We start from the raw sequence: 27401 nt of genomic DNA, 5'->3' as shown, positions 1-27401 counted from the left end.
GGTGGGGTTGAAGGGCAGAGGTGCGGGAAATGGAGGAGATGCCCTAGAGGGCATTATTGACTACATGGGAGGGGAAATTATGCTCCTTGAAGTAGGCGGTCATCTGGGATGTTGTGGAGTGGAACTGATCCTCTTTACAGGGGATGTTGTGGAGTGGAATTGATCCTCTTTACAGAGGTTGGGGGTCAGGTGTTGGGAAGTGCTGTAGTTCAGATAGCTGTGGGACTTCCATTTCTACACCGCCAGGGATATATTTCCCTCCCCACCCTTTCAGCATTCTGCAGAGACAGTTCACTCCATGACTGTCTCGTTAGGTCCACGCCCACCACCAACCCATCCTCCACTCCTAGCACCTTACCTTGCCGCTGCAATAGGTGTAAAACCTGTGCCACACCTCCCCGCTCATCTCCATCCAAGGGCCCAAACGATCCTTCCATGTCTGGCAGAATTTTCCTACACCTCCAAACACCACCTCTGCTGTGTCCATTGCTCTCGATGTGGCCTCCTCTACATTGGGGAGACAGGACATCAACTTGCAGAACCTTTCAGAGAACATCTCCGGAACACTGATCAAACAACACCGTGTGACTGAACGCTTCAGCTCCCTTACCACCAAGGACCTACAAGTCCTGGGCTGTCTTCCCCCCTCCCGTTGATCTTCATCTACCTATCACATTCCCAGCTACCTTGCCCCTGGCCCAGCTCCACCCCCTCCCATTTATCTCTCCCCTTGCTCCTCTCCCTCACCTCTTTTCTCACATTGCTGATGAAGAGCTTATGCTTTAAACGTTCACTCTTATACTCCTCAGATGCTGCCTGACTGGCTGTGCTTTTCCATCGCCACGCTTTTTGACCCCATCTTCCAAACCCACGACAATTTCCATCAAGGACAAGCGCAGCAGATACATGACACACCACCACCCCAATTCCTGTCATCATCCTGAGTTGGAAGTACATCACTGTTCCTTCACTGTTGCTGTGTCAAAATCCTGGAATATCTTCACTAAAGGCATTGTTAAGTCTACCTACCGCACATGGATTACAACAATTCAAGAAGGCAGCTCTCCACCACTACTTCAAGGGCAACTGGGGGCAAGGAATAAATGCTGGCCAGCCAGCGATGCTCATACTGCAAAGAAATAAAATAAACAACTCTTTAGAGAATTTCAGACATTCCCTACTCTCTCAGAGAAGAAATTCCTTTGCATCTCAGTTTTAAATGAGTGTCTCCTTAGTAAGTAACTATGTTTCATAATTTAGGATTCCTTCACCTGTGGAAATGTCTTCTCAACATCTACACTGTAATAGTCCCTCAGAATTTTGTAGCTTGAATAAGATAATTCTGTTAAACTCTAATAATCTAGTTTCTTTAATGCAATCATCATTGCCCTTCTCTGATCATCATTCATTCCTCCAAAGATCTGCTTAGCATTTTATGGTGCAGAGGGAAGATCTGCATTACTGCTACATTTTCTTTGTCACGGCTCTGCTTATCCTGCTGTAGTGTACCAATTATGGAATTTGTCAAATAGTGGTATACTTCTAGACTGAAGAATATTTTTACTGTTTTAAATCTTGTAAAGGTGAGCGTTGTTGAAAAATTGACATGTTTTCCTATGATAGGCAAGCTGTGTCACTGTTCATCGTCAGTTCAGATTTGTTTATGCTAACATCTAAGCTAAACTGACAGTGAGATCTCATTCAGAACAGATTAAATGTGAAAAAGATCTCACAACTCCCGATGAATTAGGATAGGAAATGGACATCTGAAATAGTCAATTCAAAGGAAAATTCTTTTTAATCATTATTTGTTAACAATACAAATTTTGCTTTGAAACAACTTTTTGTTTTTCTGTACTGAAAGGTACAAATGTTTTGCTGTGTATTTTTCTTTTAGTTCTGATTTCAGATCTTAAATATGTTTATTTAAAACAAGGCTGTTATACTCTTGTTTGCAGCTTACCCAGTAGTCTGTGACAGTCAGAGTACTCGGGAGTGCAAGGATACACCCACATTGGTCCCAAGTAGTGATGTGGATGCCTCAAAGCTGGAGCACAAGTATGTACATGATGTCTATGATGAGATTGCTGGTCACTTCAGCAGTACTAGGCACACCCCATGGCCTAAAGTGTCTGAATTCCTGAAAGCACTGCCAGCTGGATCTTTTGTGGCTGATGTTGGTTGTGGAAATGGCAAATATCTAGGTGTGAACAAGAACCTTTTCATGGTAAATTTGTTTTTTAAATCTTCAAATACAATATGGATGCATTTCACTTTTGAACTTTTAAATTAATGTTGCAGAAACTGTATTGATTACTTAACTGAAACAGTGTTGATTATTTACAGGAAAAGTTAAGCATTTGGAGTTTTGTTTACAAGGGCTGTTCTTCTTGGTGATTGGGATTTCTGACATAGTATATCATTTATAAACTCTTCTAACAACCAATATTTCCAAACCATTCCTTGGACTCAAACTCAGAAATTTTCTGATGAAAGATAGTGTCTTGGTCCCTATGTTGATGCTGACACACTCCACTTCCCTAGATTGTTTTAAAAAGAAACCGAAATAATCATGATATTCCTTTTGAAATGGTTATTCAGTTTTCCTCAATAGCTACATTATGAAGTATGTCATAGGCTATAGCCATAAATTTAAAGACCTTCCAATAGGAATAGTTTAGCTGCATTCCTGGTGCTGGAAATCTCCTGGTTTCATTCTGTGTTGATCTCCATTTACCATTCTGTCTTCTGCGTCCACCTCTGTCACCATCCAATCCAATCTCTAGTGTGTCCTTCTGTCTTGTCTTCTATTTATCTATGACCACAACATAACTGCATAAAGTAATTTTTGACTTGCATTTATTATTATTAAAATGCTCCACTACCTTGAATATGACCCTTCTATTGATATGGTGAAATGAGGTGATATTGGCTCATGTATTTTAAACACACAAAAAAACTCCGGTTATGGTAAGGATAGGGTTGGTAGTTTAATACTAAGCAAGTTGTAGGTTATTTTGTCCGTGTTGTGTCAATTACATTATCTGCTACCATAAGATGTGCCACAGAGCTGAGGGTATTTAATGTGTACATGCATCAAAGTCAATAGTAATCTGAGCTATGTTTATCAAACTTTCAAATGTACTTGTTATTTAGTTTAAGACACAATCAATTATGAAATAATGAGTCATTGACTCATCTTCTATTCTGCATCTCCCATTTTTATAAAATTAAATTTGAAATTAAAGAATTCATTTCTTGGACTGTTTCAAATAACTACCTAATTTAGAGTAGAGAGAAATTTAGTTTAAAAAAAAGTTTGATAATTGAGCCTCCAGCCCACCTTAGGAGCCATATAGTGAATGCACTTATCTTGGAAATTACTTTACCCATGTGTTTGCTATATGTATGTTTGTTGTATCTAGTATTTGACAGAGGAAGTTAAGGATTGTATAAATCACCAGATTAGTAGGAAATCTGAATTGAGTGTTTTTTTAGTATGCAACAAAGGAAGACCAAAAAACCTGATAAGGTAAGAATACAATATAAATGCAGAGGAACAGATGTGTGGAGTATTTCTAAAATGATAAGAAGTTGGAAAGTGGAACGGAACAAAGACACATAAAGGCCTAAAAATGAGCTGCAAAGCTTCGAGTATTTGTAAAGGAAACGTTTGGATGTGAGTGCCATGACAGGCTAAATCAGGAGAATCTTTGGGGATTAGAGAAATGGCTAAATGGTTAATTTGCATCTGTTTTTACTGAGCGAGATGCAAGGAATCTCCCATAAAGACATCCAAACATTAGGGAGAATTAAGAATTGAAGGAAATTAATGATTGTTAGAAAGTTGCACTACTGAAATTAATAGGGCTGAAAATTGGTAAGTCCCTGGAATCTGAAAGTCTACACCCCAGTCTTAAAGGAGGAAGCTATAGAAATAGTCAATGAATTGAATGATTCTTGCATATTGGAAACTAGCAAATGTCATCTGGATATTTAAGAAGGGAGCCAGAGATAAAGTAGGGAATTATAGACCTGTCGGCCTTATGTTAGTCATATGGCATGGGCGAGAACCTATTGTAATGGATATGATGAATGGAAGCTTGGATAATAATGGTCTGATAAGACATAGCACGGATTTGTGAATGGGAAATTGAGTTTGGTAAAGTTGTGAAGTCTTTAGAGCATGTAATGAATGAAATTTTTAAAGAGTAGTCTCGGATTTTCAGAAGGGTTTTGACCAGGTGCTCTCCATGATGATGGTTAATAAAAGTAAAGCAGATGTATTAGCAGGTAATGATGGGATTAAGGATTAGGTAGAAGGCAGAAAACAAAGCAGGAATAAAGGGGTGGTTCTCAGGTTAGGAGGTTGTGAAGAGTGGGGTACCACAAGATCAATATTTAGGCCCCACCTATTCACAGGATATCTTAGTGATTTGGTTGTGAGCACCAAATGTAACATTTTCAATTTCGGATGATACAAAGCTAAGTGGAAATGCTGTGAGGAAGCTTTCTAGCAGCTTCAGGAATGTTTTAGACAGGCTTAGTGAGTGGGTAAGAGCATAGTGGATGGAATATAGTGTGGAAAATGAGAGGTTATTCACTGTGGTAGGTGGAACATATGTATTGAGCATTTCTTAATTCAGTGAGAGGTTGGAAAGTATAGATATACAAAGGGACCTAGATGTCCTAGTCAATAAATCACTGAGAGACGAGCAAGCTATGAGAAATGCTAATGGAATGTTGGCCTTTATTGCAAGAGGATTTCAATACAGGAGTGGTGAAGTCTCGCTTCATTTGTATAGGTGATTGGTAAGACAGCATTTGGAGTACTGTGTGCAGTTTTTTCTCCTTTCCACCAAATAAATGTCATTGCCATAGAGGGAGTGCAACAAAGTTTTACCAGATATGATGCTGGGATGGTAAGACTGTCATCATGAAGATAGATTACACAAACAAGACCTGTATTATTAGAGTTTTGAAGAATGAGATCCTATCAAAATCAAAATCTATAAAATACTTAAAGGGATAGACATTTGATGCATGTAAGATGTTTCCTCTGGTTAGGGAATCTAAAACTAGAGCACAATTTAAAAATAAGGGGAATGCTATTCAGGACTGAAATGATTTTTATTTCCCCACACAGAGGGTTGTGAGTCTTTGGAGTTCTCTGTCCAAGAGGGTTCTGAAAGCTTGGTGTTATGTTTAAGGTAGAGATTGACAGATTTCTAATTATCAGTTAAGGGGATAATGTGTGTGAAAAATTTAAGTGTTCAGTCAGCTAAGATATTAAATGGTGTAACAGGCTTGATGGGCTGAATGGCCCACTCTTGTTCCTGTATTCCTATATCCTCTGTGTTCATATATTTGAAAATGAAGGATATTCTATTACACCATGACCTGTGCCTATAAAGTCGTGAGCAGACTTTAGAGAATCAGGAGGTGAGTCAGTTGCCTTATCATTCTCAGCCACATATCTGCTTTTGCAGCTGTGTTTTAGTTTCTGATTAATAGTAATATTGGATATTGATCCTTGGGAATTCATCAGTGGTAATGCATTGAATGTCAAAGGGAGATAGTAATTAGGTTTTGTTGGAGATAGTCATTGCTTGATACTTGTGTGCTGTGAATGTCACTTGTCACTTATTAGCCCAAGACCGAATGTGTCCAAGTCTTGCTGCATGTGGACGTGGACGTGGACTGATTTAGTATGTGAGGAATTGTGAATGTTGCTAAACATCGTGCAGTCATGAGCAAACATCTCCATTTTTGAGTTTATTAAAGAGAGAAGGTAATAAATCTGAATTGCCACAATATTAAATGCGTTTTCTTGGTATCATAAATGTGCAAGATATTATTTATGTGCTTAATATTCTGAGAATCTTCGATATGAATATCTGACTGTTGAAAAATGTAAATGCAAAGTTCTCTTGATGCTGATGACCTGAAAAAAATAGAAAATACAGAAATACCCAACAGATAAAAGCTAAATACTGTGGATTCTAGAACCATGAAGCAAAATCAGAAAATGCTAAAGAAATTCAGCAACTCTGGCAACATCTGTGGAGAGGGAAATAAAGTTAATATTTTGAATCTAGCATGACACTTCTTTGAAACAGAATGCGTTGGAAAATGGTGGGTTTTGTTAGCGCGGATGAAATGATCTCAGTCCGAGCCCAGAGTGCGGTTCGACAATCGGTAACTTTATTGAAGTATTTAACACCGGCGGAGACCAACCGAGGTCCGAATCTTCATCGCTCTAACGTTTCCCGTGCGATGTTACAAGTTATATACTTCATGAGTCAGGATGTAGGAGATTGGGTATGAATGAGTGTGAATGGTGGTAATCATGGCTGGAGTATGTGTGAATGTCAAGCTTCCTGCCGTCCTCGGAGAGTCGGCAGCATACACAAAAGGTGTGCTGTTTATCTTTATGTAAATGGGTCCGGGTGCTATCTGCTTGTCTCTCCGTGAGGGCTGGAGGCTAGCACCCCCCTTTGTTACTTCCAAAGTGTCTTTTAGGTTCATCCTGTTTGTTTGGTGTTTGCCTTTTGTGTAGGACTGTTTTGCATGATCAGGTTATGGGTGTGTGTCAGTTGGAACCTTGACGAGATTATAAGGTGGGTTTCGATCTGTGAGTCATGCCCATTGTCTGGAGTCATGACTAGTGTCTGGTCTGGTGTGTATTTGGATCTGTCTTTGGGCTGTCTTCTCCCGATCACGTGGTCGGGCTGGCAGCTGCTGTCTTAAAATGAATACTGTTTGCTTTAAAATGGATACTGCTGGATTTTCCCGATATGGGCCTTGCTCCACAATAACACGGGGCGGTTTATGCCCGCCTTCAGTCCCCCCTTTCGGCAAGGGGTTGGTCACGTCCACACCCCCGAAGCCGACATCTTAAAAGCTGCTACCCCGCCCGGTACGTTCCGCTGGCCGTCATGCTGCAGTCATGGGGCCTTTGGATAGTCCCGGGAGATGGTTGCATTAGTTCGAGCTCTGTGAGCTTATGGTGTCTGATTACTCGCCAGAAGTCTATGGCGTGGAGCATGGCCTTTCTGGCCTTTCGTTTCTTATGTTGGCGGCATGAGTGACAAGCCACCAGGAGCCAGGCCAGAGCTAGCAGTAACTGTACCCCCACAATGGCATGGGAGATGATTCTGACCCAGGGGTGTATGTTGACATTTAGGCCCCAGTTCCAAACCCTCAGGGCCCAGCCCCGGGTCTGCAGAGCTGTCTCTGCATCCTCCTCTAGGTCTTTGATATGGGCTTGTAATTGATGGTATAGTTTTACTGAGTGTCCCACCCGGGTCCTAAGTTCCCGCAAGACCTCGGCCAAATGTGGGGTGGGGGCTTGTTCAGGCTCCTGGTACTCCCTAAGGGTGTTTCTGAATTTGTCGGCGGCCTGTATAGACTCGGGGTCCGGACGTCGGATCTCCGAGATATGGGCTTGTCCAATCGTCACTGGGCGCCTAGGGGTAAAGCAGAACTCGTGCTGGGGAATCGGGCATTGCAGTCCGTTGAACCAGAAAGACGTTTCAAGGGTAGAGACACAATATTGTCCCCTGCCACCATACCCCGCCCTAGTGAAGTGGGAGCCCATCGGTTCGATCTCAAGGGTGCAGCCCTGTGTACGGTTGAACCCGCATTCTGCTGTTTCACTCCGCCGTAAGGAGTGGGGGGGCAGATTGTGATTGCCCCTTGCCGTTTGCAGCCTGCAAGCGGCACCCCGTACACAGTGCCATCTCGGGAGATGGCTGTGTCGTGTGCCAAAATATATTCGAGGGAGGCGTTTTCCCATATTACTCCAATGTTTTTGATGTGGAACAGGGGAAATGGCCCAGACCCTGGGGTGACCACTGGGATCAGGAGGACCATCCCGACTGCTGTTGCCTCACTGACTTCACAGTCGGGAATCACCGGGTACACCCGGGTCATTCCCTTCAGGGTCCGGCTATCAAGCGACCCGGAGCGTCCTGTGAGTGAGGCCAGTTTGGTGCTATCGATCCAGTCGGGCACCTCCCCCCTTTGTATCTGATCCAGGTTGTGTCGGATCTGGGCTACCATCCACAGGCCATATGCATGGCATAGCTGCCCCTCCTGAATGTGAGCCGTGTTCTCCCTTTCCCGATCAATAAGGTGGTTGATGGTGTGGGCATGTGTCCCCAGGACTGCAATGCCGTTGAGCTGAATGTGTGCTCCCTCTTCCCCCAGAAATGCCTGTTCTGCCTGGTGTGTGAGGGATCTTGCTAATAGGTCTCTCATCACCCCTTTTAGCTGTTCGACTTTCTCGTTAAGGCCCTGGATATCTAGGGAGTTTACCACGGATGCTCCTGTGTTGAGTCCTGTGAGGGCGTCACTGATAATGCCCTGTCTGCGTCGTTGTGTGTTGTGTATGTCGGTTCGATAGTGGGTTGCCCCCATGGCATCTATAGCCCTCTCTATCACCTCTGTTCCCATCATAGCGTATAGGCTGCGTACCTGTGCTGTGCAATATTCCGGTTCCCGGATGCCCGATATATTGCCCAGCACGGGCACGACCTCGTGTCGGACGTTATCATAAAGGACTTCTTCCTCTTCCCATAATACCAGTCCCCCCACGGGCCCCGGCCTCAGAGAGGGGCATGGTAGTTTCTTGGGAGTCGTGGTTGTTGGTGGTGTGGTTGGGGGGGGTCGAGAAACACAAATATAGAGAAATCACGGTGGCATCGGTCGGTTCATAGTAACCGCAAACGGACAGGTCCCGTATCGCGAACGCGTCGAAGGCCGGGGCCGAGGCGAGGTCGTCTGGCATAGCGCACATCGTTCTGAACATGCACCCCCCCCCAGGTCCATAGCCTCTGCACGTCGTAAGCAGGTTGGTCGTGGGTCGCGCTCCGATGTGCAGAGTAGGCAGATTGTCTTTATGTCCGGGAGGACCTCCAGCCAGGCTTTGAAAAATGTGTTGACCTCGTCAGGCTTATCCCTCGCAGGGATGCAGATGGCACTGGATGAGTTGAAGGCAACGCCATGGCGGTAGAAGTTGTCTGGAGCTCCGGAGGAAGAGGGTATAAGTCCTATGGCGAAGAGGAGGATGTGGAGGACGGTGCACCGGTGGGACATGATCTGTGAAAGAAAAGAGAAAGGAGAGAGAGAAAGACACCCTCGTCAGGGTGTATGATCAGTAAACATACATGTGTTCTGCGCCCCACCCCCACTCCCGGACCGGTCCACTACTGTTGCTGTAAGGGGAGAAAGTGTTAAAATCCCGTCAGGCGTGTCGGGGGAGTGCGGGTGATAAGTCGGTGGTGGCTGCCAGTCAGGTGGCTGGGCCGATGTTCCAGCCACTCCACGCATCGGCCCTGCGTGGCTTGGCGCAGAGACCAGAGGAAGCCTGTGCTCCAGCCACTCCACACATTGGCCCCGTGTGGCTAGGGACAGGGACCACAGTCTAAGTCTTTGTCGTCCGTCCAGTCGGGCCCTGGGGGAAAGGTTTAAGTTGGGACCAATGTTTCCACCTGCCCTTCCCCTTCATATCGATGCAGGCGCAAGTGTCGCTGGTGAGGATGATCTCATGCGGCCCCAGCCACCGAGGGGTGAAGCCAGGCCGGTTGGGGGCGGCCCGGACCAGGACTTTGTCCCCAACGCCCGGGAGGAGTTGGGGAGGCGGTTGTTGCTGCTGTTTCGTTTGGTCCCTGATGGCCTGTTGATAGCGGGCGGTCTGTCTAAGGGCCCGCAACTGCGCGTCTAGCTGTCTGATGTAATGGGCCATCCTATCCCTAAGTGGGGCTTTGTCCTCACCCCCTTCGATGACGGTCGGTGGTCAGGGCTCCCAGGTGGGACCGCGCGTCCGTGGACGCGATCAGGAGGTCGTCCACGTACTGTAAGAGGGTGCTAGAGAAAGGGGATAGGTCGCATTCCTCGAGGGTCCAACTCATGACCCTGTGGAAAATGTTGGGGCTGTTGTGAAAGCCTTGTGGCAGCCGGGTCCATGCGTATTGCCTGTCTCGCAGCGTGAAGGCAAACTTGTCTTGAGAGTCACGGTGCAGCGGGATGGGCCAGAAGCCGTTTGCCACATCCAGGACCGTAAAGATCCGGTGGGAAGGCTCTAGGCCATTAAAGATGGTGGACGGGCTGGCAACAATGGGGGTGCTCTTTAGGTGTGACCCGGTTGAGTGCCGTATAATCGATGGTGAGCCGATAGCTCCCATCCGGCTTACGGACTGGCCATATGGGGGAGTTGGTGGTGGACACCGCGGGCTGGTGAGTTCGGCCACAATGGTCTCCGTGGCGCGCAGCGCCTCGGGTTTGATCGGGTACTATCGATGCGGGGGGTGTACAGGGCCGAGTATCCGCTCGGGAGGGGAACGGACAAGGCCGCAGTCCTGCTTGCTCGTGGCCCAGACCTCCGGGACCACCTGGCAGACTGTTCCGAAGGCGCCGTCTCCGGTCCAGTCCCGGGTGATAGGGACGCAGGGCGCGAGTGCAGCGACCGATCTAGTGGGGACCCATCCACCCTCAAGGGCGCTCTTATGGGATTTGTGGGACGTCCATAGGAGGCGCTGGTGGAACGCATCCACCACTGCTCCCAGTTCGCCCAGCAGGTCAATACCCAGGATCATCCCTTCCGAGTTCAGGCAAACCCAGAAGTGGACAAGGAGTAGAATGTCATCGATCTCCAGGAGGGTGGCCTCGCTACGGTGGGCCACAACCGAGCTTCCCCCCACCATCGTGATGGAAATGGAGTGATGGGTGGAGGGGAGGTCGAGGTCGGTGAGGGAGACTGACGCCCCCGTATCTATCAAAATGTTGCATCGGCGGCCCCCAAACGATGCAGAAACCCAGATACGGGGGTCGGCTCCCTCAGCGGGGGCTGACGCTACTCGGTCCTTATGCCGGGCGAGTAGCTTGAAGAGCTCGAGCAGCTAGCGCGGATGAAATGATCTCAGTCCGAGCCCAGAGTGCGGTTCGACAATCGGTAACTTTATTGAAGTATTTAACGCCGGCGGAGACCAACCGAGGTCCGAATCTTCATCGCTCTAACGTTTCCCGTGCGATGTTACACGTTATATACTTCATGAGTCAGGATGTAGGAGATTGGGTATGAATGAGTGTGAATGGTGGTAATCATGGTTGGAGTATGTGTGAATGTCAAGCTTCCTGCCATCCTCGGAGAGTCGGCAGCATACACAAAAGGTGTGCTGTTTATCTTTATATAAATGGGTCCGGGTGCTATCTGCTTGTCTCTCCATGAGGGCTGGAGGCTAGCACCCCCCTTTGTTACTTCCAAAGTGTCTTTTAGGTTCATCCTGTTTGTTTGGATTTGCCTTTTGTGTAGGACTGTTTTGCATGATCAGGTTATGGGTGTGTGTCAGTTGGAGCCTTGACGAGATTATAAGGTGGGTTTCGATCTGTGAGTCATGCCCATTGTCTGGAGTCATGACTAGTGTCTGGTCTGGTGTGTATTTGGATCTGTCTTTGGGCTGTCTTCTCCCGATCACGTGGTCGGGCTGGCAGCTGCTGTCTTAAAATGAATACTGTTTGCTTTAAAATGGATACTGCTGGATTTTCCCGATATGGGCCTTGCTCCACGGTAAACACGGGGCGGTTTATGCCCATCTTCAGTTTTATATTTTTGACCGATGTAGAGGAGTGGGCAGGGGAACAGATGGTGTGGAGACCCAATGTAAAAGACAAAAGGTTGCTAATATAGCAAAAGAGAAATAGGTATGAAAAATGGGTGTAAATTAATCTGTGAAAGGAAGAAAATGGGTCCCATCTGCTGTGAGCAAAGCAAACAAAATAAAATATAGCCAGTGGGGAAGGAGGTTGGATGAGAATGTAATAAAAATGGAGGGCATCTGGTCGGCACAGACGGGTTGGACCGTAGGGGTTGTTTCCATGCTGTACATCTCTATGACTCTATGTCATGCAGTCAGGCTTTGAAATTGTGTAATTCAGTATTGAGTCTTGAGGCTGTAAAGTGCTTCAGCGAAAAATGAGGTGTTGTTCCGAGAGCTTGTGTTGTATTTTATTGGAATATTCCAGACCCAGGGCAGAAATCTTAGCAAGGGAGCAAAGTTGTTTTTGTTTTGAAATGGCAAGCAACTGGAAGGCTGTGAACCGTCCTACAGACAGAATGGAGGTGTTCTCACCCAGTCTGCTTTTGTTCTTGGGATTCCTTTTGTCCTTATTCTATCACAGTTCTGGGAGGGAGGAGAGGGGGTGAAGGCTGAAGTGCAGTAGGTGCGTCGGATACAGCTGACAGTCCTGTCAAGCATGAAGTGGGGATTATTCGATTCAGGTAAAAGGAGGTCCTATTAAAGACAGCCTGGTGGAAAGTAGTATCTTCAAAACATACAAACGGATGAATGGAATGGAATTGTTGCAGGAGCAGGGTATGAGGAGCTGCGTTTAAATTAACCATAGCAGTCAGTGAGTTTGAATATGTGGATAGATTATGCTCAAAAATGGAAACAGAAGTCAAGGAGAAAGAGAGAGAGAGAGAGAGAGAGAGAGAAGAGTCATAGAGGACCATGTAAAGGTGAGAGAAGAATGGAAATTGGAAGATGAGAGCAGGAACCAACACCAATGGTATTACTGATGTATTAGAGAAAGAATTGTGGGTTGGAGCCCTGCGTAGGACTTGAATAAGGAAGATTCCGTATACTATTTAAAGGGAGAAGCATAGTCGGGAGCCATGCAGTTGCCCATACCCTCACCTTTGACTTGGAGAAAGTGAGATGAGCTAAAGGAGAAGTTGTTCAAAGTGAAAATGAGCTCAGCGAGGAGGAAGATGGTGATAGCTGGAGACTGCAGGCTTTTTTTCATGAAATGGAGAGCCTTCAGACTCTCCTGATAGGTAATGGATGTGTAGAGGTGGTGGCCAGGCCAGAAAACTGAATCTTATGGAATCAACCTAAAGATTCAGAAGACACATGAATGTAAAGGATTCTGGGTAATCCAAGATGGAGGACAGGAAAAATTTTTGGCTGTAAGAGCTGTTCCTTTTATTTGAGGTATTTTAGGTGTTGGAGGTGATTTCCTTGAATTCCAGGAGCAGCAATTACTGTTTTATATGCTGTTGCGTTGTTTTGGAAATTTGGAAAAAAATATTCAAAACAACAGCAGTTTAAAAGGGAGAAGAGCAGACAAAGGAAGCACATGGTGAGGACAGTGCAGGAGAGAGAGAGAGAGAACCTGAAGGATTGCTGCCTTTGCTGTTTGAATTTGTGTATCGCTGGACATCGGAGTGCATCTAGGAAAATTAACAAACAGTGAAATTCACAACTAATCTTGAAGGAACCAGCTTGGGCGAAGTTCACAGCTCAGAATCAGATAAGTTAATTGTTGTTTTAAGTCTGTCCAAGAGAAAGGCTGCAGTAGTGAGTACAGTGGATTCTTTCTTAATTATATGTTGTTGGAGATAAGTCTCTTGATTAAACTTAAAATATAAGCCATAGCTATTAATTTAAACTGGGGCAGTGTTTGTAGAGGAATAAGACGGTGTTATTATCTGGGCCTGTAGATTGTGAAGGAGCAAAAATGGCCTTTGCAATGATATGTATTTCTTCTCAGATGTGGGAGTTTAAAGAGAGTTTAAGGGTTACTGCGGATTATATCTGCCATAAATGCTGTTGGATGTGAATCTTATCCGATCGAGTGGATCGGTTGAAAAGACAGATAGAAGCGATGAGGTATTTGCAACAGCAACAGTATGTGATGGATGGCAGTAATAGGAAGGGGGGAAGTCTCCGATACAGTCACATAGATGGGTTAACTCCAGGAAGGGTAAGAGAGGTAGGCAGCCAGTGCAGGAGTCTTTTGTGGATATACCCATTTCAAACAGGTATGCTGTTTTGGTAAATGTGGTGGGTGATGGATTCTCAGGGGAACGTAGCACGAACAGCCAAGTTTCTGGCATTAAGACTGGCTCTAATGCAACGAGGGGTACGTCGGCTTCCAAGAGATCAATTGTGTTTTGAGATTCTGTCGTCGGAGGTATAGACAGACGTTTCTGTGGCCAGCAAAGACAAAGCAAAATGGTGAGTTGTTTCGCTGGTGTCAGGATCAAGGATGTCTCCAAGAGGTTGCAGAATGTTCTCACGGGGGAGAGGGGACAGCAAGGGGTCATTGGCCACATTGGAACCAACAACATTGTTAGGGAAAAGGTTGAGATTCTGAAGGGAGATTACAGAGAGTTAGGCAGAAATTTAAAAAGGAGGCCCTCAAGGGTAGTACTATCTGGATTATTCCCAGTGCCACGAGCTAGTGAGGGCAGGAATAGGAGGATAGAGCAGATGAATACATGGCTGAGGAGCTGGTGTATGGGAGAAGGATTCACATTTTTGGATCATTGGAATCTCTTTTGGGGTAGAAGTGACCTGTACAAGAAGGACGGATTGCATCTAAATTGGAAGGGAACTAATATACTGGCAGGGAAATTTGCTAGAACTTCTTGGGAGGACTTGAACTAGTAAGGTGGGTGTGGGGGGGGGGGGGGGGGGGGTGGGGGGGGGGTGGGGGGGTGCGGGGGGTGGGACCCAGGGAGTTAGTGAGGAAAGAGATCAATCTGAGACTGGTACAGTTGTGAACAGAAGTGAATAAAACCGTCAGGGCAGTCGGGGACAAGGTAAGGCTAATAAATTAAACTGCATTTATTACAGTGCGAGGGTCCTAACGGGGAAGGCAGATGAACTCAGGGCATTCAGAACATGGGACTGGTATATCATAGCAATTACGGAAACATGGCTCAGGGATGGGCAGGACTGGCAGCTTAACGTTCCAGGCTACAAATGCTACAGGAAGGATAGAAAGGGAGGCAAGAGAGGAGGGGGAGTGGCATTTTTGATAAGGGATAGCATTACAGCTGTGCTGAGGGAGGATATTCCCGGAAATACATTCAGGGAAGTTATTTGGGTGGAGCTGAGAAATAAGAAAGGGATGATCACCCTATTGGGATTGTATAATAGAACCCCCCCCCCCCCCCCGCCCCCCCCCCCCCCCCCCCATCCCCAATAGTCAGAGGGAAATTGAGAAACAAACTTGTAAGGAGATCTCCGCTATCTGTAAGAATAATAGGGTAGTTATGGTAGGGGATTTTAACTTTCCAAACATCAACTGGGACTGCCATAGTGTTGAAGGTTTAGATGGAGAAGAATTTCTTAAGTGTGTACAAGACAATTTTCTGATCCAGTATGTGGATGTACCTACCAGAGAAGGTGCAAAACTTGACCTACTCTTGGGAAATCAGGCAGGGCAAGTGACTGAGGTGTCAGTGGGAGAGCATTTTGTGGTCAGTGACCATAATTCTATTCGTTTTAAAATAGTGATGGAAAAGGATAGACCATATCTAAAAGTTGAAGTTCTAAATTGGAGAAAGGCCAAATTTTGACGGAATTAGACAAGAACTTTGGAAAGCTGATTGGAGGCAGATGTTCGCAGGTGAAGGGACGGCTGGAAAATGGGAAGCCTTCAGCAATGAGAGAGCAAGGATCTGGAGAAAGTATATTCCTGTCAAGGTGAAAGGGAAGGCTGGTAAGTAAAGGGAATGCTGGATGACTAAAGAAATTGAGGAAATGGTTAAGAACGATTTGGAAGCATATGTCAGGTATAGACAGGATAGATCAAGTGAATCATTAGAATATAAAGAAAGTAGGAGTATACTTAAGAGGGAAATCAGGAGGGCAAAACGGGAACATGAGATAGCTTTGACGAATAGAATTAAGGAGAATCCAAAGGGTTTTTACAAATATATTAAGGATAAAAGGGTAACTAGGGAGAGTAAAGGGCCCCTCAAAGATCAGCAAGATGGCCTTTGTGTGGAGCCACAGAAAATGGGGGAGATACTAATGAATATTTTGCATCAGTATTTACTGTAGAAAGGGATATGGAAGATATAGAATGTAGGGAAATAGATGATGACATCTTGCAAAATGTCCAGATTACAGAGGAGGAAGTGCTGGATGTCTTGAAATGGTTAAAGATGAATAAGTCCCCAGGACCTGATCAGGTGTACCCGAGAACTCTGTGGGAAGCTAGAGAAGTGATTGCAAGGCGTCTTGCTGAGATATTTGTATCATCGATAGTCACAGGTGAGGTGCCGGAAGACTGGAGGTTGGCAAACGTGGTGCCACTGTTTAAGAAGGGCTGTAAAGACAAGCCAGGGAACTATAGCCTGACCTCGGTGTTGGGCAAGTTGTTGAAGGGAATCGTGAGGGACAGGATGTACATGTATTTGGAAAGGCAAGGACTGATTCGGGATAGTCAACATGGCTTTGTGCGTGGAAAATCATGTCTCACAAACTTAATTGAGTTTTTTGAAGAAGTAACAAAGAAGATAGATGAGGGCAGAGTAGTAGATGTGATCTATATGGACTTCAGTAAGACATTCGACAAGGTTCTCCATGGGCGACTAATTAGCAAGGTTAGATCTCATGGAAGACAGGGAGAACTAGCCATTTGGATACAGAACTGGCTCAAAGGTAGAAGACGTGGAGGTGGCGGTGGAGGGTTGTTTTTCAGACTGGAGGCTTGTGACCAGTGGAGTGCCACAAGGATCGGTGCTGGATCCTCTACTTTTTACGTAAATGATTTGGATGTGAGCATAAGAGGTACAGTTAGTAAGTTTGCAGATGATTCCAAAATTGGAGGTGTAGTGGACAGCGGAGAGTTACCTCAGATTACCACAGGATCTGGACCAGCTGGGCCAATGGGCTGAGAAGTGGCAGATGGAGTTTAATTCAGATAAATGAGAGGTGCTGCATTTTGGGAAAGCAAATCTTAGCAGGACTTGTACACTTAATGGTAGGGTCCTAGGGAGTGTTGCTGAACAAAGAGACCTTGGAGTGCAGGTTCATAACTCCTTGAAAGTGGAGTCGCAGGTAGGTAAGATAGTGAAGAAGGCATTTGGTATGCTTTCCTTTATTGGTCAGAGTATTGAGTACAGGAGTTGCGGCTGTACAGGACATTGGTTAGGCCACTGTTGGAATATTGCATGCAATTCTGGTCTCCTTCCTGTTGGAAAGATGTTGTGAAACTTGAAAGGGGTCAGAAAAGATTTACAAGGATGTTATCAGGGTTGGAGGATCTGAGCTACAGGGAGAAGCTGAACAGGCTGGGGCTGTTTTCCCTGGAGCGTCGAAGGCTGAGGAGTGACCTTATAGAGGTTTACAAAATTATGAGGGACATGGATAGGATAAATAGACAAAGTCTTTTCCTTGGGGTCAGGGAGTCCAGAACTAGAGGGCATAGGTTTAGGGTGAGAGGGGAAAGATATAAAAGAGACCTACGGGGCAACGTTTTAACACAGAGGGTGGTACATGTATGGAATGAGCTGCCAGAGGATGTGGTGGAGGCTGGTACAATTGCAATATTTAAGAAGCATTTGGATGGGTATATGAATCAGAAGGTTTGGAGGGATATGGGCCGGGTGCTGGCAGGTGGGACTGGATTGGGTTGGGATATCTGGTCGGCTTGGACGGGTTGGACCGAAAGGTCTGTTTCCATGCTGTATATCTCTATGACTCTCTGACTCTATAAATGAGGAGAGATTAAACATGTGGGGAACAGAGATACCAAGAGTATTCATGTTTATGGATTTCGGAAAGTAGAATCATGCTGTGTGTGGTTGAGGGACTGTTGGGTGGGATGTTGTGGAGGGGAGATCTCCAGCGGGGATGAGGTCAGTGGTGGTCCTGAAAACTACAGCCTGACATCAGTACCTTTTGTTTTTGCAAGTTTGCATATCTTAACATGAGAGGAAGAGAAAAACTTTATTGTTAAAATGTTGCATGAAATGAAATGAAATGAGAATTCAGGAAAGTCATATGAGGTAGTGGTGATGGAGAGAGAAGGAGAGGGTGTGCCTGCAACAGTGCATGACACTGTGATGATTTCAAGATGTGGTGGGGGAGCTGTTTGAGTATTGTATGTCTCCAAAATACCTGTTATCATAGGTGGGTTTGAACTTCAGTTGGATCCATTGCAATACTTAGCATATCTGGTTGCAGCTGTGGAGAATAAGACATTGAAGTGTTTCTGGTTAGTCTCCTTTCATCAGAGCTCAATACTTTCTTGAGTGGGTTGAAATGCACACTTGTATAGAAAATGAATAGCAGTTTTTCAAACTTGTAATGAAGTATTGACAATATGCTTGCAAAATTCATATTTTTAGTAAGTTCAGTTTCAGCAATTTCTTATGTTCTCATTTAACAGGTGGGATGTGATCACAGCAAAAGTCTTGCTCATATTTGCAGAGAGAGAAATTTTGAGGTCTTCATCTGTGACGGCTTGCTTATGCCCATGCGCAGTGGTGTTTGTGATGCCTGTATATCTATAGCTGTTGTGCATCACTTTTCAACAGAGGTAAATTTAAACCTTTCTTTGGGAATTTATTCCGAATCATAACCCATTCCATGTTTTCTTTAGTGTTGTCTCTGTGAACTAGCAAATGTTTGATAGATAAATGTTCCACTTGGATTTGAAGAACAATAAATTTGCACAGTATGATTACTTGGCTGTGTAGCTACTATAATTGTGTGAAATTAGTCATGATGTAAAAATAACAATTACTGCTCAAGAATTTTATTTTTTATAATGGTAATTCCTAAAACTGTTGCAGAAACATGTGCTGCTTACAACCTATCATTGTACAGTTTCTTTTCCATTTTTCTCTGCTTAAATTTCAAAGTTCATCTCATATGGTGTGGAGAAGTTGGTGTTGGACTGGAGTGAACAAACTTAAAAATCACACAACAGATTATATTTCAAGAGGCTTATTTTTTTATAATAAATTGTGTGTCTTATGGGCCTGCTCCACAGCTATCTGATGAAGAAGCAGCATTCTGAAAGCTAGTGCTTCCAGATAACCTCTTGGACTATAACCTGGTGTTGTGATTTTTTAACTTCACCTCATATGGAACTCTTCAGCTGCCCCAATGCTTCCTGAGATTGGAAGCTCTGTTTGCATTTGCAGTGTTCCATCCGTTTCAAGGAGTTTAGCGGATTGACTAACCAACAGAAAGCAGTGAGTTGGAATAAATGCGTCTTTGTCTGGTTGGCAAGCTGTAAATAGTGAAATGGCACAAGGTTCAGCCCTCGGGGCCCCAACAATTTACCATCTATGTTAGTGATTTGGATTCTGGGAAATTCTGCTAAATTTGCAGATGATACTAAAATCAGGTAAGAAAATAAGTTGCAATGAATGAATAAGAAACTTACAAATGAATACAGATAAGTTAAGTGAATGGGCCAAGATTTGGCAGGTAGAGTTTAATGTGGAAACTGAGAGGTTATCCTTTTTGTTGGAAGAATAAAAAGGCAACTTACTATCTAAATGGAAAGAAACTTTAAAATGCTTTGGTGTGGAAGGTTCTGGGTGACCTCGTGTATATGTCACAGCAAGCTAGTATGCAGGTCCAGCAGGTAATAAGGAGGACAAATTTAACTTTGTCCTTATTACTAAAGGAATGGGGTATAAATTCAGGGAAGTGGAAATTGCAATTTTGCAAGGCATTGTTGATCTGCATCTGGAATACAGCTTAGATCCCTTTGGTAGAGGAAGGATGTGATTACCTTGGAAAAGGTTCGCTAGATTAATGTCATGGATGAAAGGATTGTTTTGTGAGGTGAGATTGAGCAGTTCTGATCTGTACCCTCTTGAGTTTAGCACGATGAGAGGAAATGTAATTGAGATATATAAGATGCTAAAAGGAACTGCCAAAATTTGTCATTGAGCAGATGTTTCCCTTATGAGGTAATGCAGAACAAGAGGTCATAATATTAGGCTAAGGCATGACAGATGAAACCGAGATGAGGAGGAATCGCTTCTCTTCTCTCGAAAGATTGAATCTGTGTGATTCACTGCCCCAGAGTGATAGACGTCAAGACACTGAATACATTTGTTGAAGCAATCAACAAATTTATAATGAGTAATAGGTTAAATGATTATGGGGAGCTGGCAGGAATGTGGAGTTGAGGCCAAGATGAGATCAGCTATGATTGCATTCAATAGCAGTTCAGTCTCGAGGGGCTGAATTGCCTTCTCCTGTTGTTATTTCTTAAGGTATGTTCCAGTGGTTTTGCAGTCATCAGTTCTTTGACGCCGGTTTTGGTCATTGTTTTGGAAAGGACTTGCTAAATTTGTTTTTTTTAAAACTCTGCACAGAAGTGATATTTGTCTGCCACTATCTTGAAAACTAATCTCTTCAAATATATACATACCTCACAACTGAAAGATTTGTACGACGAGATTTCATTTTTTATGATTTTATTGTAACAAATAATGTAAAATCAATGTAGACTAAAATTACATAAGACAAGTAATGTATCAAACTACAGAAAACTTTCATTAACTACCAAAGCACCAAGAGCTCCTTTATACATTTAAACTATGCTTCCGGCAGATTTAAGCCTTCAATTTCACATGACTCCTTGCTTTCAGCAAGGCTCCTTCTCCGGGGCAAATATTCAGTGTCTTTCAGAGGTTGTTTCACTCAGTCATCTGAGTATCCTCAAACCAGCTTCTAGCAGAATGGCATCTTCCAGTGGTTCATTTCTCTTTCACTCTCAAACTCTCAGTTCTTTGAACAGCGAATGAGATCTCATTGGCATTCCGTTTGGTGGCTTCTCTGTTTTACAATAACTTTGTTGCTAATTCCCTTTCTCTCTGTGGGTCTCTGTGCTCAGAAAAGTTATCTGCTACCTCTTAGATCGCTTATGAAAACTGGCACTTGATTTTTCTGAAGGTTTTCTTGGGCTGTTTTCCCCCATGATTACCACACTCTCACTGACGATAACCACACACAATTAGCATGATCTCATCACCACCATACTCAGGATATTTATATCACTTTAAAGGGAATGTTTTAAAATATTAATGTATTATTAGATTCCTTATTCCTGTCTGCTCTTGGACTGTGGACTTCTATCGGGAGAAAGTGAATACTGCAGATGGTGGAGATCAGAGTCAAGTGTGTGGTGCTGGAAAAGCACAGCAGGTCAAGTAGCATCTGAGGAGCAGGAGGATCAACATTTTGGGCCAGATGAAGGGCTCCGGCCTTAAACTTTGATTCTCCTACTCCTCTGATGCTGACTGATCTGTTGTGCTTTTCCAGTAACACACTCTTAAATGTGGACTTCTATTGATTGATCCATGCTTATGGACAGAGTTCTTTAATGGTTTGCCATTCCTTGTACAGGATAATTCATGTTCTTGCTGTTTGTTGTCAGGCTAAATGAAAATAATTGCAGTCTGATAGTCAACGTACTTGGACTCATTACAGATGTATCTTCCATGGATAGGAGGTCCTAGATGTGGGACTGGAACTCTCATTACTAACAGCTGCCAAACTTTTTTCTGATGAGTGATATGTTCATGAAATTATGCTTATTTTGCAAAGTTTGTGAAGGTTTGTAGCTCCGGTTGAGGTTTAGGGTGTAGGTTTGCGCGCTGAGCTGTAGGTTTGATATCCAGACGTTTCATTACCTGGCTAGGTAACATCATCAGTGGTGACCTCCAAGTGAAGCGAAGCTGTTGTCTCCTGCTTTTCTATTTGTATGTTTGTCCGGGATGGGGTTCCTGGTGTTTGTGGTGATGTCATTTACTATTCATTTTCTGAGGGGTTGATAGATGGTATCTAGATCTATGTGTTTGTTTATGGTGTAGCGGTTGGAGTGCCAGGCCTCTAGGAATTTTCTGGCATGTCTTTGCTTAGCCTGTCCCAGGATAGATGTGTTGTCCCAGTCGAAATGGTGGTTTTTTTCTCCGTGCGTAGGGCTATGAGGGAGAGAGGGTTGTGTTTTTTGTGGCTAGCTGGTGTTCGTGTATCCTGGTGGCTAACTTCCTTCCTGCTTGTCCTACATAATGTTTGCGGCAGTCCTTGCATGGAATTTTGTAGACGGCGTTGGTTTAGTCCATGGGTTGTACTGCGTCTTTTAAGTTTGTTTGTTTTTGTTTGAGAGTGTTGGTGCGTTTGTGTCCTACTAAGATTTTGAGGGGTCTTAGTAGTCTGGCTGTCAGTTCTGAAACTTCTTTGATGTATGGTAAGGTGCTAAGGGTTTCTGGTTGTGTTTGGTCTGCTTGTTGTGGTTTGCTGAAAGAAGTTTCAGAACTGACAGCCAGACTACTAAGACCCCTTGGAATCCTAGTAGCACACAAACGCACCAACACTCTCAAACAAAAACTAACAAACTTAAAAGACCCAGTACAACCCATGGACTAAACCAACGTTGTCTACAAAATTCCATGCAAGGACTGCCACAAACACTACATAGGACAAACAGGAAGGAAGTTAGCCACAAAAAGACACGACCCCCTCTCCCTCGTAGCCCTACACACGGAGGAAAAAAGCCACCATTTTGACTGGGACAGGCTAAGCAAACGCATGCCAGAGAAGTCCTCGAGGCCTGGCACTCCAACCATAACGCCATAAACAAACACATAGATCTAGATATCATCTATCAATCCCTCAGAAAATGAACAGGAAATGACATCACCATAAACCCCAGGAACCCCATCCAAGACAAACACCTAAATAGAAAGCAGGAGACAACAGCTTCGCTTCACTTGGAGGTCACCACTATTGATGTTACCTAGCCAGGTAATGAAACGTCTGGATATCAAACCTACAGCTCAGCGAGCAAACCTACACCCTATGCTTATTTTATTTAAACATTTGTCTTTTTTTATTGTGAATTTGTAACTGCAGAATGTATAATGTCTTGCTGTGTTTTGTGTTAGATCTTGTTCATGTTTTTTTTATTGTAGGCTAGACGGCTGACAGCCATCAAAGAGATTGTAAGACTTCTACGACCAGGAGGCAAGGGACTTATTTATGTTTGGGCTATGGAACAGGAACGTGACAATATAAAATCTAAATACCTCATGGAAAGAAAAAGAACAACCAAAACACAAGAAAAGTACACGACAATGCCAATAGTGAATGAAGATCAAGATATGAATCAAGTTGATTTAGCTCATTTCAATCAGTTGGAAGATAATTGTAAAGACAAAATGAATGAAAAAGACAGTGCAAAGCTGTCTGTTCACACAAATAGAACCTATTTTGAGTCACAAGATCTACTTGTTCCTTGGCATTTGAAAGCTGGAGTTAAACTGGATAGTGTCTCATCATTGCCCCCTCGTGGGACCAAAGACATTACAGTTTTCCATCGTTACTATCATGTTTTTTCTGCTGGTGAATTAGAAAACCTATGTCATAGTATACCTAATATGAGAATCATAAAGAGTTATTATGATCAAGGGAATTGGTGTGTGATAATTGAAAAATACTAAAATGTAAGAAAAAGTTATTATGTACTTGTAATCCCACATTTAAATTTAATTTGTAAACTTGTTTGCACATGGAAATATAATAGCATCATGTATTTTAAAAAGCTTCAAAATAAGAGGTGAAACGTTTTGATGTCTAGATATTTGTCTTCATTCCATATCATAATTTCAGGTTGTCCAACAGAGAAAATTAGACTGGAAAAGTTTTGTTCAAGACCCATATCTCTTGTGTGAAAGAGCCTAAACCTAGGCTCCCCAGCATCAATTAAGAACAATTCACAGAAAGTATGCATATCTGTAGTATTCTTTCACTGTGATATAACTTTAAATTGGAAATGGGGCATACAGGTCCTCATTGGTACTAATCACTTATCAACTGAGTACTTAATATAGTGGCATGTCAATGCATTATAGTATAACATTGGACATTTTATTAAATAACTGTGATTTAGTTAGTTGCATTTGAAGAAGTGAAACTAAAGGCTTTAAATCAGCATGTACTTGTACAGTGAACTGACTGTGCTAATCATCGTAATATCCCTCTGAATTTGGCTCCAACTTCATGATTTGGTACAAGTATAGATTTAGGTCAAAATTCTGAAGTTGGAGTCTGTCATTTACAGCATTGTGCTACTACTAAGCCCAAACTCCAGGCTTAGTATTTTCCTTCATAAGTACTTCCTTCATAAGCAACTTGAAATATTAGAACAAGTTTTGGAAAAACATGATACAATTGAGACTTCTGTAAATAGGGAAGAAGTCATAAACTGCAGGGAAGCTGATAATGTTCAATTCCTCTTTTGCCACAGGAGAGGTGCTAGAGAACTGGAGGATGGCCAATGTAATAGGTACCATTATTCAAGAAGGGAGCAAGAAATAAGCCAGAAAACTACAAGCGAGTCAGTCTAACTTCAGTGCTGAGGAAATCTATGGAACAAATTTGGAGGAACAGAATTAATTGCATTTAAGTTGGGGGGGTTGGAGATTAATCAAGAACAGTCAGCATGGTTTTCTGACCAATAAGATTTGAATTTTTCAGAGGTGACCAGGTGTGTAGATGGTGACTATGATTTTAATGTAGTCTACTTGGAATTTAGCAAGGCTTTCAATAAAGTCCCAATTGAGAAACTGATTGTGAAGGTAAGAGCACCTGGCATCCAAAGAAATTTGGCAAGTTGGATCCAGGATTGGTTTAGGGTTAGGAAGCAGAGGGTGATTGTTGAGGGGAATGTTTGTTACTGGAAATCTGTGTCCAGTGGTGCTCTGCAGGGGTCAGTGTTGTGGGCCTTGCTGTCTGTGGTATAAGTAATTGATTTTGATTTGAATGTCAGTGGGTTCATTAGGTTCACATGATAAAATTGGTGCAGTGGTTATAGGATGATATAGATGGACTCATCAGTGGCAAATAAAATTCAGTCTGCATAAGTTTGAGGTGATGCACTTGGACATGATGAATGGTAGAACCCTGGGAAGTATCGAATATCAGGGGAGCTTGGTCTGTCCCTTTAAGATAGTGGGACAGATAAAGTGGTTGAAAAGTCAGATGGGATACTGCCTTTTAACTGAGGCATGGGGTTAAGAGCAGGGAACGTATGCTCAAACTATATCCAACATTAGGCCATGGCTAGAGTATTGTGTGCAGTTTGGAATCCACATTATATGAGGGATGTGATTGTATTGGAGAGGGTGTAGGGGACATATACTAGGATGTTGCCAGGGATGAAAAGCCTTCCTGACAAGGACAGACTGGATAAGCTTGGTTTGTTTTCCTTGGAGCAGAGAAGACGGAGGAGAGTGGGGGGGATATTTGATTCCGGTATGCAAAATTGTAAAATACACAATGTGGGTTTGGAGGGATATGGGCCGGGTGATGGCAGGTGGGACTAGATGGTGTTGGGATATCTAGTCGGTATGGACAGGTTGGATCAAAAGGTCTGTTTCCATCCTGTACATCTCTACAACCCTTCTGAGGATGGCAAATTTCCTCATGTCTCTTGAGAATTAACCACTGGCAACTTGGGTAGGATCATTATAGTTGCAAAATTCCAGTCACAACTTGATCCAGAAGTAGCAGTTACCAATTAACTTTTCCATTCTTAATTGTGGTCTGGTGTTTGTAGGTGTGCCTGAAAATCTATCTGTAAGACTATCTCTGTACACTACTTTCAAAGAGGGGGCTCTCAATCTTCACTCCAAACCTGGCAAGACAACTGCATCCAGCAGGTCTTATATCTACAGCACAGAAAAAAAAGCTCTTTCTCCATTTCTCTACCGATGTTTCCGGAGTTTATCCAACAATTTGTTTTTTTTTTATGCTTCAGATTTCTAGACCCGTAGTTTTTTTTGCTTTCTTTTATTGTTTCCCGCGGAGTTTAGTTGTTAGGGGTACCGCAGGGTCCTAACGTGCAATTCCCATCCGTGCTTCAGAAACGACTTACCTGGCCGTTTTAAAGTTTTGCTTTTTGAAAAAAAAAGGTATTTTTATTGAAAAAAGAGATTTTTAAAACTTTTTTTAAACAAAATTGCAAAGTAATACAAACAAATATAAACACTAATATACAATTAAATATATATAATAATAACCAAAACACAACAGAGGAAAAAAAGCTCAGTTAACTACTAATCTATCTTACAAACAACCAAAACACAAAATATGTTATCTTACTAGTATGAAATAACGTAATAATTCAATAATTATGTACTCAAAATGGATTAACATCAAGTATTCCTCAACTACTCCGACATATTCCCAGTTGACACTAAACTAGATTTGAAAATCCCAAAAAGCTGCTTTATTAATCATGAATTATTTAAATTTATTGGCTTCGTATATTAGGCGAGGTTTAACTTTTTTCATTTGCTCCTGCATATGTTTTAATACAATAAATTAAAGGTTTATATCCAACTCTCGTATAAACAGATCAACAGAACAAAACGCTTCTAACAGCAGAGAGCGCGCGCGGTGTCCGGGACATTGGCTCATCTTCACGACGGTTGGTTTGAGCTGTCGTAAAGGTTCATGTCACTAAGGTAACGGCAACATGGCGGAATACGGAGGCAGGTTTGAAAGTGCAAAAGCCATCGAGGAAAGAAGAGAATTTAAACGAAAAGCGAGAGAGGCAATTGTGACCAAGGTATTGTCTTAGTTCTCGCTGTTTGTCTGCAACAGCCGTGACCAGGAGGCGGGTGATCTCTCACCTTTAAAACCCCCATCGCCAAGAGTAAACACAGCGAAAGGCCAGAAGGGTTAACGTTGCTGGTTAATTCTTGACAATCCAGGGGATGTCAGCTTCGTAAGGGCGGGTGAATTCACGTTTAAAATTAACCTATACTTCACATGTTTTATTAGTTTGTTTGTGTCAATTTGAAACTGCGGGGGTGTCCACTTTTTTTCAATTTATAGAAATTGCTTAGATGAAGGGATTGAAGGTATGGCTAGTAAATTTGTTGGTGAAGCAAAAATATTTATGAATGTAAGTTGTGAAGTGCTCATAAGGAGGCTACTGAAAGTTGCAGACGCCAATGAATGGGGCAAGGATCTGGCAAACAGTATAATGTGGGGTGAAACAAAATTATTGATTTTGGTAGGAAGAATTGAAAAACATATTATCTAATTTTTGAGAAATTGCAGGACTGTGAGATTCAGAGGAATCTAAGTGTCCAAGTGCAGGAGTTGCAAAATGTTAGTAAGCTGGTACAGTAACTAAATAGGATAGCAAGAAAATGTTAGTGTTCATTGTGAGGGGAATTGAACACAAACACTGGTAGGTTGTGCTTCAGTTATGTGGAGCATTGGTGAGACTGTATTTGGAGCCCTTTGTATAGTACTGGTTTCCTTATTTAAGGAAGGAGGTAAAACACTGGAAACAGTTCAAAACACTCATACCTGGAATGGACAAGTTGTCTTATGAGGAAATATTGGACAGGGTAGGCTTGAATCTGTAGAAGTTAGAGTAAGACACAATTGGTTGAACCATTCAAGATCATGAGGGGTCTTGACGATGCATGTGAAAAGGATGTTTCTCCTTGTAAGGGCAGTTAGATCTATGAATTACTGTCTTAAAAATAAGGGATTACCCATTTAAGAAGGTGAAATTTTTTTTGAGGGTTGAGTTTTTGGATCTCAAAATAT

At 43.3% G+C, this 27401-nt stretch overlaps 2 protein-coding genes across 3 annotated transcripts in view; both read left to right on the top strand.

Annotated features, from left to right (window-relative positions):
• Window positions 1-23326, top strand: part of alkbh8 (alkB homolog 8, tRNA methyltransferase) — a 65568-nt gene extending 42242 nt beyond the window's left edge. Inside the window, exons 9-11 of the mRNA XM_060826686.1 lie at window positions 1959-2227; window positions 18193-18342; window positions 22745-23326. Of these exons, the coding sequence (XP_060682669.1) occupies window positions 1959-2227; window positions 18193-18342; window positions 22745-23272 (947 nt within the window). The 3' untranslated portion in view covers window positions 23273-23326. The remainder of the gene's footprint in view (window positions 1-1958; window positions 2228-18192; window positions 18343-22744) is intronic.
• Window positions 23327-26308: 2982 nt separating this feature from the next.
• The window catches only part of cwf19l2 (CWF19 like cell cycle control factor 2), a 132632-nt gene continuing 131539 nt past the window's right edge, over window positions 26309-27401 (top strand). For both annotated transcript variants that reach the window (XM_060826054.1, XM_060826053.1), the window contains exon 1: window positions 26309-26403. In XM_060826054.1, the coding sequence (XP_060682037.1) occupies window positions 26311-26403 (93 nt within the window). In that variant the 5' untranslated portion in view covers window positions 26309-26310. The remainder of the gene's footprint in view (window positions 26404-27401) is intronic.

The sequence above is a fragment of the Hemiscyllium ocellatum genome, chromosome 6 (genome assembly GCF_020745735.1).
Source record: "Hemiscyllium ocellatum isolate sHemOce1 chromosome 6, sHemOce1.pat.X.cur, whole genome shotgun sequence".
Lineage (NCBI taxonomy): Eukaryota > Metazoa > Chordata > Chondrichthyes > Orectolobiformes > Hemiscylliidae > Hemiscyllium > Hemiscyllium ocellatum.
The sequence above is the reverse complement of the archived record's forward strand: the minus strand, read 5'-3'. Positions and strand labels throughout refer to the sequence as shown.